At 39.7% G+C, this 15,416-nt stretch overlaps 1 protein-coding gene across 2 annotated transcripts in view; it reads right to left on the bottom strand.

Annotated features, from left to right (window-relative positions):
* ADHFE1 (alcohol dehydrogenase iron containing 1) overlaps positions 1-15,416 on the bottom strand; it is a 20,006-nt gene extending 4,590 nt beyond the window's left edge. The window contains exons 1-14 of one of the 2 annotated variants that reach the window (XM_048286874.1): positions 15,335-15,416; positions 15,007-15,044; positions 12,735-12,778; positions 12,509-12,562; positions 11,162-11,316; positions 10,799-10,995; positions 10,629-10,694; positions 10,322-10,399; positions 9,088-9,193; positions 7,695-7,847; positions 6,447-6,545; positions 5,420-5,498; positions 5,180-5,276; positions 1,893-2,050 (exon numbers count right to left, since the gene is read on the bottom strand). In XM_048286874.1, coding sequence (XP_048142831.1) covers positions 1,893-2,050; positions 5,180-5,276; positions 5,420-5,498; positions 6,447-6,545; positions 7,695-7,847; positions 9,088-9,193; positions 10,322-10,399; positions 10,629-10,694; positions 10,799-10,995; positions 11,162-11,316; positions 12,509-12,562; positions 12,735-12,778; positions 15,007-15,044; positions 15,335-15,390 — 1,380 coding nt within the window. In that variant the 5' untranslated portion in view covers positions 15,391-15,416. The remainder of the gene's footprint in view (positions 1-1,892; positions 2,051-5,179; positions 5,277-5,419; positions 5,499-6,446; positions 6,546-7,694; positions 7,848-9,087; positions 9,194-10,321; positions 10,400-10,628; positions 10,695-10,798; positions 10,996-11,161; positions 11,317-12,508; positions 12,563-12,734; positions 12,779-15,006; positions 15,045-15,334) is intronic. The other variant, XM_048286875.1, reaches the window with a different exon arrangement.

Genomic DNA, 15,416 nt, shown 5'->3' with positions numbered 1-15,416 from the left:
GACAGACTGGAGCATTTCCCAGCTCTATCGACAGAAGGCTGCAAATGGATGCTCCTCCCGTATGCCTCGACACAGAGGCACCAGCACCACCTCTGCACAAGGCTGCTGATATTTGCTGGTGCCCAGACAGCAAGGCCCAGGCTCCCTCAGTCTGACTCAGTGCATTCTGGTCTCATGCCAAACCGAGCAGCTCCGGACTCATCATTCCGGCTCAGCCCCATTGTAGCTGCCTCCAGGACATCTGCAGGGGGTGGGTGACAGAGAACAGCCCTTCCACCATCTCTCATTTTCAGTGCCCCCATCTCCTCTCAAACACCACCACAGGGCCAGCCACCTTGAACCATGAGACAGCATCTTCTTTGCTAGAATCACTGCTGTCTGTAAATAAGATCAATTTCAATAGACTCACTTAGGAAGGAAAATAAAATTCTCTTTTAACTTCAAGCATAGATGTCTGTCCCAAGAGAGCTCCCACTCCAAATCCCAACAGTCAGATTACTTTTTTCCCTGCAGTCTGCACTTCAGAGCATGGAATATACTTTGCAAACTTCTTAGTGCTATCACCATTGCACCACACTGCTTTGCTGATGTGAACGGGCCATTGTTATATTACAAAGCAAACTTACTGCAAGATGAAAGGTAAAGAAATGATACAAAAATATAAACTGTATGGATTAACCCTGTGGTTATTAACAGACTATTATGGAACACTGATACGTTTTCATCATGTTACATCTGATATGAAAAAATAAGGGTTGAGAAATTATTAGGTCATCTCATTTTACACAGTACAATTAATCACCGATGCCATAAGATGACAGAAAAACCCTTCAACATCTTTTGGTGAAGAACCCTCCCCCAGCTATGCAAAACTTACATTCAGTGATTGTTTTAAAGAAACATGTTTATCAAAAAAACCCCTCCAAATGCCCCATAACAATGTACATGCATAACCTGCTTGATGGGTGCTCAAAGACCTTAGTTTTCTTCCTGGCTTTGCCACTACTCTGTTGTGTGTGATCCTAAAGAGTTGCACCTTTGTGTCACTTTCTCAGGTATAAAACAGGAACATTAATATTTGCTGTTAATGTAACTGCTCTGAGTTGCTCTGAGATTAATGAATGAGAAGAACTATACAGAATCTCCTGTAAAAAGTGAATAATCTTTCGGCCTACAAAATTTTCACTTTCTCCATGGTATATATTTCACTTGCAACTTGGTGGAAAACAAATACTAGGTCCATAGTATTTGAATAAAACTGTCTTTTTATAAGGAAGACACCGGATTTTGCTTTAAGAGTGGTGTGTTGCTCTTTGCAGTGTCTTTGTAAGCACTGAAACAATAAAGGGTATTACAAGTTTAATCTATATCATCCCAGGGGACCTTATTTCAAATTCTGATGGGGGTCAATGGAACAAAAAAGCCATCTGCGAAGAAAAATGCAACTTCTCAATATGGAAAGTTTAATGCAAAGTGAGTTTGGTCATTCTTACCAGATAGCACTCAGTATTAAGGCTTTATCTATAGACCACCTGCATACATAATTAAGAGAGGTAGTTATGAAAAAACAGTATCTACTACAAAGATCAAAGGCCTATGAAAAACATCCTCTTTTTAAAAACTGTAACATTAAAAAAACCCCCTTAGCCAAACACTTAGCCCTTTTTTTCTGAATCCATGTGAAAACTGCAGCATGCACTCCATCCCACTGAAAAGAAAAACCTAAACTGTGGAGTGAAACAAAATACAGTTGACTATCTATAATTTTCTCAATTTAAATAGTTTTCATGTAGGAGTAGAAATAAAACTTGCTTGAAAAGAAGCACTTCTGCTTTTGCCCAAATCTGTTCTATTTTATTTGACAAGAAAAACTGTTTTGCTCTCTGTCTTACCTGAGGCAGAGTGCCTTTGACTAATGCAGGGATGTCTGCTTTGGAATAACCAATTGCAGCTAAGCCATCATCAACATTCAGATCAAATAGGAATTTCCGGAGTGTGTCTGCCAAAATAAGCCCTGCATCTTTGATTCTGGCAGTGCGGATGTCAGCTCCTAAAATAAGACATAATGCCTTGACTGTAGGGTGGAGAGAGCAGAGGAAGCCTGTCCTGGACTTAATTTAATCATAATATCAGCTGAATACATATCCATACATAACAGCCACTGCCCTAAAAGCAACATGAAGTAAAAAGAGGAATCAGTCTTCATTTTACAGTTGGAATAGTTTGTGAAAGGTGAAATACAACAAGATCAGAAGCAGGCTAACTGCTGCCAAAAAGACTAACTGCCACATGAGGTTAACTTCCTTTCCCTCTGTGCTTACAGGGAGAAGCACTTTTCAGTCTGACTAACTGTTGGGAGGAAAGAAGCTAATGCATGAACGTCAGTGGTATTTATTTGTACGGACAGTGTGCCAAATGCTAACTTAATTTTCAGACCTTGAGTTTGCTGACATCTAGAGGACTGTTCTGTTCAATTACACATTCACAGAGAGGACCACAGCATGCAGGCTGAAAAGGCAGGAGACGGCAGGGCAGTTGTTCAGGGGGTTGAGTAAATTCTAAATTTATTGCTGTTTGAATTTGCGCTGACTTCTGCAGGGTACTGTAGAACTGACGAGAAGGAACTGCTCTCTTTGAAACATATACTGAACAGTAATGAAAACATCAATATAAAATGAAAGATTACAAATATTTCTTACAGAATAGCTGGTGTCCCCTTCTTCAATGAATGTTCAGGACTTAGTTAAAAGTAATAATAAAAGTATGTCCAGACAGGAGACCCAAGTTCCTCCATATGATTTCTTTCAAAGTAACCCGAGCTAAATTGGTTCTCCGTGTAACCTCAATGATGTTACGCCAGAACTATGTTAGGTCCAAGTGCCTTACTGAGAGATGAGTAAGAGCAATACATAGCTACAGGCAAAATATTTCCTGTGATCCTCATGCAGCTCAGTGTAACATTCAAAGGGAGTTAAGTGAACAGGAGACCTACAAGCTCACTTGAAGAGCTCAGATACTCAGATAAGACTGGCAGTAATGTAGCAAATAATGTCTGGGAGAAACTGATGAATAAGATATGACAGTCTTGTACAAAGTCTTGTGCTATTGGGACTGTGCCATGAAGTCTGAGTTTATCATGAGTTTTGCTGTGAAGGGGTAACTAGAACATAAACCCTATCTTCAGATATTAAAGTAAAAGGAAAAGGGAGGAGGGTAAAACACGACAGTAAATGTGATCGGCAGTTTTAAAATATTGCTATAGTTCTAGTACTTTCTTTTCATTCAACCTAAAAGATACATCAGTCTTTGATTGCACTTAGAAAATTTCTGGCCACATGTACACCTATTTCAACTGTATTAGAATCCACCCAGGGAGGTATTAAGCTTTTTCTGGCTGTACCCAAATTCACAGCTGTACATACACACAACATAACTATTTAGTAATCTGCTTCATGTCATAAAATACCTTCTTAGTCATTGCATTTGGCAACATGACAGATTTGAATCAGCTACTGTAGTCAGTTGGACTCTGGACTGGACTCAGAAGTAAACACCCCAGATGGGAATTAATAAATTCAGTTCCACGTGACATGTTTTCAGCAGAGTCTCTTTACAGCAAGGCACACAATGACATAGTTATAATTTCTACTGAGAAAATTAACAGAACTTTTAGAGACAGAATTTATGGCAGCAGTTAGTACCACAAAACTTAAAGGAACTGCTTTTCAGTCTTTTGTTTTAAAATCAAGAGCCAGAGCTGAAATTTTTTGATATGCTGTGCTGACCAGTTATCCAGACACATTTTCTTCATCTAATTTTAGTTGTGTGTTATTGCTGTAGGAACACAGACATTTATTCGCTTAGTATATGATTCCAGCTAGGTTTGTGTTTTGGTTTTGGCCATAGGCAGGACAGCATACTTTAGAGGAAGCCTGAACAACCTCACAGACTGTTTATGAAATAAACAGAACTTTCACCCAATGTAGTTTTTCTGACCATGTTGTTTTACACCCTCTTTAAAATACTGTAATATTTTCATTGTCTATATAAAAGTCACACTCTTTCTTGAAATCCCCAATGCTTTCAGATTACTTACACAAGCAAGTCATACATGTGACTGGATTGCTGTGACTTGCATACAGAAGGCTGACCATACAAGGGACTGAACACAAATTTCCCAAATAGCAGGAGAGTTTGCCTAACCACTTTTTCTTCACTCCCTGCACTGCTGTGCACGTGACTGTGACTGCTCCTTAGCCAGCATGGGTATTAGCAGCAGTTTAGCTACGACACAGAACCTAGTGTTGACAGAAACCCTGACCTTACATGTAAATAAATTAGCTCACTGCAGAGCCATGCTGTCACAGCTAGCTGAGATTACATCACTGAAAGCTGGTTTATTACACATAGTCATGCTGGGGGTGCAATAAAAAGCTATCCTTTCTCTTAGGACACCCTTTGGTGATGGGTTGCACACATAACAAGGCACTGTATGAGAAAATAACCTTTAAATAAGCTGTCAGCTTGCAGCATTCACTTTTATTCTGCTAAAAAGCAGAAAAGGCCACTTTGTTCATTAATCTCTTCTTAGCCATTACATGTGTGTCCACAGAAGAGCTACTCCAGAAAAGCTTTCCCTTGACATCAGCCACTGAGATATTCCAACGCCTACAAACAACCTTAGGCCTACGTTAGAAAGACCAAAACCCACAGTTGTGTGCCATGGAAAAAGAGCAGGAGTGATTCAGAATATCACTGTTCTAATTCATTGTCACAGCAGGGAATTTGTTAGGAAAAATCCTTCCTTTAGCTAACAAATGCCCGAGTACTAGCTCACTTTATGGTAACTACTCTCCATAAAGCACCAAGAGTTGTGTCAATCACAGCTACTCTTGTTTGATTTGTAACAGACCTCCAGTTAGTTTCAGCTGTCCAGTTTTCTGGCAAGAATCAGATTTCTCCAGGTTGCTCCTCTAATCACAACATTCAATATCAAAATTCAGCATTATTCTATCTAATTTGCATTACATGTAACACCAGAATCTTGTTTTTCAAACTTAAACCCCTCCCAACAACCAATGACAATTGCTTGCATACATTTTTTGGAATGTCATTTTGGAAAGAATTCCATTTGTACATGAGAACTGTACATGAGAACTGTACCTATAGAGATTCCTACCTAGAATCTCTGCAGCTTCTAAATGCCGCTCAGGATGTATCTGTGCTGTGAAAGCAAACACTGCTGGGGATGTCAGCACCACAGAAAGGCCATGTGGCTGGGGGAAAAAAAAAAGAAAAAAAGAATTAGACACTTCAACAGGACATGTACTTTTAACTTCAATGGACTTTAATGCTCATTAATGACAGATAACAGATAATTGAAATGTATAATAAAAACCCCAAAATAAACAAGTTTTACCACTAAAGAGTGATCCACATTATAATCCTTTGGTTTATAAGTTTTCACCAAACCAGAAATAGGGTAAGACATTCCATGGCTGGAACAGAGAGCAGAGAGAGAGTGGTTAGGGCAGCTCTACCAGTATTTGGAAAATTTGTGTTCAGTCCCTTGTGTGGTCAGTTTTCAGTATGCAAGTCTCTTCAGTACAGATACTCAGAAGGTATTGAGGGGAATGGTGTGGATATAAGGTACAGACAACCCTCATCCCTCTGCACCTCAGGGACCTAGCTGTAAAAAACAGTACCTCCTTACTTTGTGAGTGTGAAGTTATATTACTTCAGTGACGGGACTGAAAGATGGTCAGTTCTTGAAGTAATACAGATATGCCAAAAATATCACAATCTGCATACCTATGGGTTCACACTGCCTGAGAAAAATAAACTTTAATTTTAAGGTATAATTAAAAGAGTAGACTTGCTCAAAGAAAAGGAATGAAAGGAAGGTCTCTGAAGAGAATGACTGCTAATAACTTCTGCACACAATTCACTTTTAGGCTTTGCTTCTTTGAGATTTTCATCCAAATGAAGCTATATTGCCTTGCAATATTAATTACAGCTCATTTAAGGTTGCTGATTGTCTACCCCACAGACAAACTTCCAGATTATTGCATCAATTCAGGAAAAACTCAGGATTACATCATTGCTGCCTCACTGTGGAACAGCTGGCAGGAAATTTAACATTTTAAATGCCGTTGACTTTTTTTACTCTTGTTTTTACTACCAAGGAAGGCAAAGAAGGCTGTGTTTTGTAATTTTGACGTGACTGGTTTTGAGTATCACAACCCTTGGAGAATACACAATCCTTATACACATAAATGCCAAGAGACCATCAGTTTGTCACAACACACAGGTCCTTCAGCATCACAGGCCAGGCAACAATCCCTTAGTATACATTCAACAACAAAGGCAACAACATCTTTGACAATCTGAAACAAACACTAGCTATAAGCTGACCTCAGATGGGGTTACTATTTCTCTGTACTCACCAGAGATGAACACCAGCATTGCCAAAGCCAATACCAGCAAAAGCACTTGCCAGGTGCATGTTGGCTCTTGCTTCACGGTCTTCAGGGTTTCTGATGGCTCTGTGCACCATGGAGGCAAATGGTACCAATGAAATCACAAACAGACTGGTGATTCAGGAGGGAGAAGGAAGAGGGGGCTTCTTTATGGACAGATATAGAACAAATCTTAATGATAAACTGGGATAAACATGCTGGAAATGGAATCAAGTCCCACTTTGGTAAAAGAGCAATCCTGCATCTGGATCACTTAAGTAGATCATATTGGTTCAGGGAAGGGCAAGCTTCCTTTCCCTTTTCAAAAAAACAAGTGAATAGAGTGAATTTAACCATATTCACCTCAGTGGTGAATTAAAAACTTCTACTTAGGAGCTTTGGTAATCCTGTGTATGGCTCCAGGATCACTGCAGTTTTCTCACCATCTCATTTGGTGGTGCTCTAGACTCTACCACCTGTGTGGGAAGAAGACAGGATGCCTTGCCTTCCTATGCCTCAGGCTCCTTGTGTAGTTTGACAAAAAGGAGAAAAAGTCTCATGAATAGATTTCAAAGGAACAAAACCCAACTATTTTGACTTGCTAGGTACTGTGAAAAGTCTTCTACAAAAAACCCCCCACATTGATCTTTAATAGAAGTGTGCATGGTATGCAAAAGCCATAAAGAAGCTAAAACTTTATTGACAGGGATCAAAACCAACTCCTAAGCTAAGTCAATATCTATTCTAAACTGAAGCTCTCCTAAGAATGAACAGGTTTGCAATAAATGCAAAATTTTGCACATTCATAAGTGCATGTCATTACCTTCTTGATGGATGTGTATCTTAATTTCCACAGAAATAACAGCAGCAGTATTTTATTCAGTTTGTTACATTTTCCCCTTATACTGTCATAGAAAGGACATTCTTGAAAAAATATGAAATGCTGTTCCCATATTAACTGAACAGCTTGAAATACCTTTAACTGAGATCTTCTAAAATAGATTCACAGAGGAATTATAAAGCTACCTCCTCAAGACAAACTACTAATCCCAATTTTACTTTAAATTTTATTTGAAAAATACTTTGCTTTATTTAAGAAAGATCCAGGGTAGAAAATGAAAGCTTACTGTTGCAGCTTGCCTTATTCTAGCCTAAAACTTACATCCTTGTAAGCATCCCTTTTTGGGCACTGAAGACTGAACACAGTGCATGGGAGATGGCTGTTAAAGGGGTTACCTTTTCAAATACTTAGCGACGATACGCAGAGCGTGAAGAGCCCAGACATCGCTGACGGGGTTGCTGCCTTGGTAGGCTGGGCGGTTGATGGGATTGGAAGGGCAGGGACTGCGCTCGTTGTAAGGGAGGGCGGTGTATGATTCCAGGGCATGGCTAACAGAAAGATAAGGAATCCATTATTTAAGGGGGGGAGCTCCATTTTACTGCCCTGCTGTCCTTTGAATGCAGGTCCTTACTTATTTCTAGTGTTCAACAGTTGCTGAAACAAGAAATACAATCTCACAGACAACTGGAAGAATGCTGGGTGGGCATCTCCAGAGCACTTCCCTCTCCAACAAACACACAGAAGGCAATCTCAACACACTCCCTCTCTATCAGCTCACACCATGCTAAAAGCCTGGCTGGATGCACTGGCACCTGTGCTGTTTTTCACTAAAGACAGCTGTACGTGTGCAATGAGTGCATTTCCTTTGTGTAGGACAGGAACCATAAGATGCTTTAGCACTGGAAGCTTCATAAGGTACTTTTCTTTTAGAAGTACTGATCTTGAAAAAATTATGGGTATGATATTTAAGCTAAGTGGAAATGCCAATAGTCTCATCTCCCAGATACTCATGAATCCAACTACATAAAGAAGGGGCACTGCCTACATGGCTCCATTTAGGTGAACAAAACTACAGACAAATCATTTTCATTGATGAACAAATGCCTTTTTTCCTTTACAGACATTGCAGTCCAGGGTCCTTCGCTAAGCTTGAGAAACCGCAGTTTCATTACACATCTATTACTTTAATATACATAGCACCCAGAAGCAAAGTAAGCTCTGACTCTCCAAATAGAAATGTCAATGCATTTTGTGCAGTTAAGCTGTAGATTAAAGATGAAGAAAATTTTGTGCCAAGTGAAAAGAAAACTGAGATTGGTTACAAAGATGACCATAGCTGGGTGAAGACCTGCCAGCATCTCACTAGCTTTTACAAATTTTTATTGACACATCATGGCTTTTGCTAGAAAATTCTTGTTCTCTGCCATGTCTGTGATACATGATAAATGCTATTACAGTTGTGATTAATTATCTATCCCCATGATCTCTTAAAAAGGAACACCTGGACTCTCTTCCCTGACAACAGCTATTCTGGAAGCAAACAGTTTCTCCGGTGCACAGCAAAAACACTCACATTTCTGCAAATGCAGGACTTATTTCCGTACATTCTGAGGGAAGCAGTGGAACTGAGAAAGAGGAAAGCATGAGAGAGCTCAGCTTAACAAGAACAGCAAACAGAGAAAAAAAGATCAGCCTTTTCTGCTCTCAAAATATGTTTTTTCTACAATCATTTTAGTAAAAATACAAAACTTGAATAAACTCAAGTGGCAGCCTACACAGAAAACTCACCAAAGCACATCAAAGCCACTGTTGGCTACTATTCGTTCAGGCATAGACAGTGTGTGTAAAGGATCAATGATACCCAGTGTTGGCTTAATGGCTCTTGAAGCAATACCTGCAATGTGTAAAGGGAGGAAAATCAGTTAAAGATTTTTTGCAACAAAATAGGACAAGATAAGCTTAATGTTCCAAAGATGACAATAAGGAGGGAAAATATATTTGAAACTATGAACATAAAAGCAAAGAGAGAGAAGGGAGGATAGAGTATCTGTGAATGTAAGGCTTACTGATGATGAAGTCTCTCTAACAAAGTTATATGATTTGAGACTTTTGCCTGATGTGGATTATACCAGACAATGTTCTCTCTCCATTTGCAACCCTCCCTGAGCAGCCTTGCAAAATGTCTGTGGACAGTCAGAGGGCAAAACTGGTTTGTATCTACAATCAATTGCTATTGCCAATTGCTGTCTTCAGCATCTGTAGTAACCATGTCCTTGCATTTTGGTTAAGGGAGCACAGATGTAGCTTTGAGAGAGACAGAGACAGACTGACTGACTACATATAGACTAGAAAACTCTTGAGCTATTGTCAAACCTCTTTAGCACACCCATCTGGGTCCCAAGTTCCACAGACTGTGTGGCACATAAAATCCACATGTTTAGAAGCAAAACCTTAAAACAGTTATGAAGATCAAGATGACATTTTAGCCTTAATCTTTATTTGCCAGGGATGAAAAGGCTAAAGGAAGACAGTGTCCCTCACTTGCACAGCATCCCAGGCCTGATGTTTCCAAAGTCAGGAAAAGGAACATTTGGTTGCAATTATACAACAAAGAAACAGAAGTCTTAAAAGTAGAAAGAAAAAGACAGAGGAAATAAGGAACAGTTGGTTGACTCTGAATATAAGTAGAAATTTCCTTTGTAATTAACATTTTCTGCCATTTAAGGACTTGAAAGATTTTAGTTTCCTGTTTTGACTTCCAACTATAATCCACTGTATTACATAGGTATTTCATTATGTTAATATGCTATAAATTTAATTCAAGAAGGAAACCTTTGAGCTTTTAAAATTTGCCTGTGGCAGTTGAATCAAACAAAATGACACCTGAAATGACATGCAGTATCCTTTCCTTTCAAGGCAGGGAAATAACAAAGACATTGAAAAAGCAATTGTTTTGAATAACATACAAAAAAACCCCACTAAACAAACAAAGAAATCCCAAAACAAAACACCAAAACCTCACCGGTTTTAACTTTTAGTTCTTTGAAGTCAAAAATGGCAACGCCAGTGGTTTCACTTCCAGTGCCAGATGTTGTAGGAACTTAAAAGGAAGAATGGGGATAACAACAAATAATAAGCAATATACAATATTGCAAAATAAATAATAAAACCACAATAGTAACACCACCAAAAATACAAGACCCAGGAAATCTTGGAGGTATCCCTGATCCAAAGCCAGCAGATCAAAGGGAAACGCTACTTTGACCTCTTTTCTCAGTAGTCTAACTGAGCTAAACAAGACAAAGTAATGACAAAACCTCTGATTTTACCTCCACTGGAGTAAATAGCAAAATTGCTGCTGAATACAACCAGAGGGGAAGTAAGCCCAAAGGAAGCTGAAACAGTCAGGGTAAACTGATTTCAGTAGAAATATCAGAGAGTGTAGAATGACTCACCTTCCCCTGGCCCCAACTCTCCACACGCCCTCCTCATGCTTTACCTGCAATAAGTGGCTTGAGGGGCACAGTGACAGGCTTCCCTTTCCCGATAGGAGCGTTGACATAATCCAGGAATTCTGATGAAGGGCTGGCTGCATACAGGTTGGCAGCTTTACAGGTGTCCATTACAGACCCACCTCCAACAGCAACATAGGCATCGAACTCTCCTTTTTTAGCAAATTGAATGGCATCCAGGAAACTTGGAACCCAAGAAAGATTTTCCAATTAGTCAGGATGAAACCAGTACACAGGGAAACTATTAAGACCAGCATGCAGGCCACAAGGAGGTGTTTAAACAGCCATATGGAATCCTGTAAAGGCCTAGGCACTACTTGGAGAAGTGCACTATCAGAAGTAAATTGTACCTTTGGTCTGTTGGCTCCACACGGACATTATCATACATTTGAAAGTTTATACCATATTTTGCCAAGGAATTCAATACTGCATTTACAGGAGGGAGTTTGGAGAGGTTTTTATCTGTCATCAAACAAACTCTTCTAGCACCAAGATTCTGCAGGTCCTACAATAACGAATCAAAAAACCAAACAACTGGTATAAAATCAAACACTTCACTATCTAAACACTAATCCAAATCAACCAAACCATTTGATAATAATAGAACTCTGACTTAAAAATAGTTGGTTATTGTAAAATTTTTAAAACCGTATCAGCTGAAGAAAAAGAGCATTAACCATACACATGTAGAATACAGAAAGCAGAATGAAGTTTAAAGTTACCAAATTTATATAGTTGGAGTCTTACGATAGAGAAAACTGAAGTTGCTGAACCAAATGTAACCACTTGAAACTACAGTAAAATGTAAAATACTTTAAAAAATATTTTTCCCTCAGTTCCCATGAGAATAAAAAAGGCCTTTTCACAGGTTGTCTCCACTAACTGCCTACCAAAGCACAGCATTAAAATTTTGAAAATGTAATACTGACTATTAATTTATTGACGAAAAATCAAAATGAGGTGGCAAAAGGAAGAAAAATAATACCATTTCCTAACTTTAGCTAAATTAATTGTCACAATAGCTATATAATATGTATAAATAATTCTTGTGCTGTTTAAAGACAGGTTCTGTGTAATTCATTTACTGTCTGACTATAATCTTACTTTACAAATTTGCAAATAAAGAAGAGATCTATTAATGCTAGAAATTCCAAGAAAGGAGGAAAAATGATAAATGAAAAAACCCAGAGATAAGAGTATACTGGAACAATGTACTCAGGTGAACCATCTCACACTGCTGAAACAAAAATTTTACACTTACACAGGGCAAACTGAGAGCTGAATGAATATCTAGATAATTTAATAGAAAGTCTCTGATTTATTTTAATGAGCACTAGAGAGATTAAAGTGATCTTGAGAAAATCCTAGTGAGTCACCAGGACTGAAAACTTTCTGAATTAAATTCCCTGTCAGAGAAAAATATGGTTGCATAATTCTAGCAAATGATCAATGACCCAGTTACCCCTGAGCTGCATTTCAGGTACTCATACCACAGCAGCACTGATGCACCATGACTCTGCTCTTTAACCAACAGTATGTTCCAACCTTTTTTTACACTGATACATAGGACCACACATAACTGCAAAGCAGTGGAGATTCAGACACACCATATTCCTTTATTAAGTGGATTGATAGCACTGGCAGCCCTTGAGAAAATAACTTTTCACCAGTGATGGACTTATACCATGGCAGCTTACCATGCCAATCTCCTTTGTGACTCCTTCTCCATATCGGATGTTCGAAATGGCCATCTACAAAAAAAAAAAAGAACATTTTTTTTCTCGACAAAAATGGCATCTGGCCCTACTCATTCGAAGTGAAATATAAATATTTAATAATGTAAATATTTTTAAAATGCTGTATTTGTCAAGAAGTATTGTTTATACGACTTTTAAAGGAAATATATTTTATTATTAAATCTACCTCAAATGCATAGTCTGTATTCCCCAGGGTGGGCTGTTCAGGGGCTGGAATGGAAATAAAACAGTAGAATTAGGGGAAAAAAAGTGATTTAAATCTGTTTCTCAGCTCAAGAGTTGACAGATTCCCTTGCTTTTAGAATCACTAATATATTTGCACAGGTCATCTCAGCTTGTCTGGATAGCAGTTAACCATGTCATCCTTTGTTGTTTATGAGACTAAATGATCCAAGTACTTGATCTCACTCATATAATCCAACAAAACAAGTAAGTTTTTTCAAGTTCTTTCAAGAATTAGGTATTGCTTATAAAAACTGAATAAATTAGCAGGAAGGTTGCATGAGAGTTTGTTTGCAGTCCACAAAGACCAGAACGGCACACAGTAAGTAGAACTGAGCATACATACAGCTGCTACATACAAGCTGAGAGGTGCTAGAAATGTGTAGGGGTTACGTGATAACCTTCAGAACATTTAAGACAAATTCATGAGACATCCTCTATATCCACCTGGATAGGGAACAACTTTTGTATGCATGGGAACAATACTAACAGGTGTTTACCCTTCCTTTTACTTCTGCCTATTCCTGAACTTGAATTACTTGCTAGAAAATTACTGCATGCACTGCTAATAATAAATACGAATCAGTGTGTTACTATTAACTTTACTTAGAAGAAAAGATATTTATAAGGACAGTATTTCAGTCACAACCTCTCTCTGCCATGTCATTTTTGCATGAATTATCACAAAACTCAATTTCTGGCATATCCTGATTTTGCCACAGAGTGAAACAAACTACATCAACTGGAATTGCCCATTCTTCTTCAAGAAAAGATCAGGCGAAGCATTCTGCTCTTCCTGCTGAAGTCATGCCTTACGCCTGCTATATTAATTGAAAATACGCAATTTGGATTCTGATCCAATGAGTGAAGCCATGATAATGAGTCTTGCAAACACTCTGGGGTGCACTGAAGCACTGACCCACAACAGTAACAGATAGATGTATTAAAATCCTTTATGTACTTTCTATTCAAGCACAGGCCAGCTGCTATCAGCTCTTTCATTGCCACCTCTTGCCAGGCTGTACATGTTTGACCTCTGGAGCTGGAGTCTGCTGTACTTTCAGTCATTAATTTGACAGGCTAAGGACATGTCCAAACCATTTACTCTCTTGTTTTCTGATAGTATAATAGACGCCCTGCTGTTACATTCTTGAACCAAACTTAACTTTCAGGGCGAATTTTACTGAGTTCAAAAATTGCACTATTTCCTCAAACACTGTCAGGAAAAGCAAAGAACTTTTTTTTTCCAGCTATAGTCACTGTTCAACCTATTCCCACTATTCAGAGATTTACTGAACTGATATCATCTTGCTACACTATAGACTCTATTGCTGCCTAAAACCTTCAGAGAGGGCTCTTAACTCAGGCTTCTGTTTAGCAAGAGCTTAGCTTGGATTGACTGAGTAGGCCATCAAGCAGACAAGCAAAAGAATGAGATTCTATTTCTCAACTGCACTACTGTTTTGCTGTGCGATGGTCTTGGGCAAAACCAGTATCTGAACATATAAATAGCTTTTCCATATGTAAAATGACAATGCCAATTCTTTAAGAAGTGTTTTAAGCATATGAAACCACACTATTTAGAGTTACATATTACTGATGCCCAAACCACTAATTTTTAGTGGATCTGAAGACTGAGCAACTATCTGGAGGCTGACAGATAGTTATTCTTTTAGCCTCACTACAGTCCAGGCAAACAGAGACACCTCCCAGGGTGACTTGGGTTACTCAGCGCAGCTCCCCTGCTCATAGTCCACAATCCTGGCCTAAGTGAGCTGTGTTCTTGGGACCGACTGTATTAAAAGCCTATGGAGATTTTATTGTCCAGGCCAACACAGACCTTCGTGAAAAGCTACTTTTTATCCATATCGCTTCCTGTTTCTTTTCTAATGTAAAAGATGTGTATCCAAAAGCAGATCTAAAGTTGAGATAGTTCAGGTGATGACAGCCAGAGCCAAGTTCAGATCAGCTTGCCCCACGGTATGGGGAGGGAGGGGACAGGAGGCAGTAACTGTGGTTTATGTGGGAACAGTGACTCTCTCCAGCAACAACCACTACCACCTTACAGTTGCAAAGTAACAGGCTGTTTACCTTCTTTAGATTGTTCCTTCCCACTGTTACCTGCACCCTCTGCCCAGGTTAAATGGACACATACGGCCCTCTGCAGGGCCATGGTCTCCTACAGAGTTATTTGGGAGACACACATTAAGTCTTACCTTGGGAATAAGTGTGGCCATGGCTCGGGCACCGACAACTAGTTAAAATGTTAAAAATAATTAAAAAAAAAAGTATGGTTAAAAGGGGAAAACTAAAGCAGACGAACGACTACGTCCTAAAAGTCTCCTGTAAGCACCCACTGCGAGGGCCTGCAGCTGAGCCCGCCGGGAGCGGGCACGGGAGAACTCCGCAGGGGCGGAGCGGCCGCCGCTTTTCGCTTTCCAGCCGCGGCCCCGGCCCGCCGCCGGCCCCGGGAGGGACCCCCGGGAGGGAACCCCGGGAAGGACCCCCGGGAGGGACCCCCGCGCCCCGTCCCGCCGCACTCACGCTGCCCGCTCCAGCCGCCGCAGCAGGCGGGACACCCGCGCCCGCCCCGCCGCCATCGCCCGGATCTGGGGACGGGGCCCGG

Source organism: Corvus hawaiiensis, chromosome 26 (assembly GCF_020740725.1).
Source record: "Corvus hawaiiensis isolate bCorHaw1 chromosome 26, bCorHaw1.pri.cur, whole genome shotgun sequence".
NCBI classification, from domain to species: Eukaryota; Metazoa; Chordata; class Aves; order Passeriformes; family Corvidae; genus Corvus; species Corvus hawaiiensis.
Note: the sequence above shows the minus strand (reverse complement) of the source record. Positions and strands in the feature narration are given on the sequence as shown.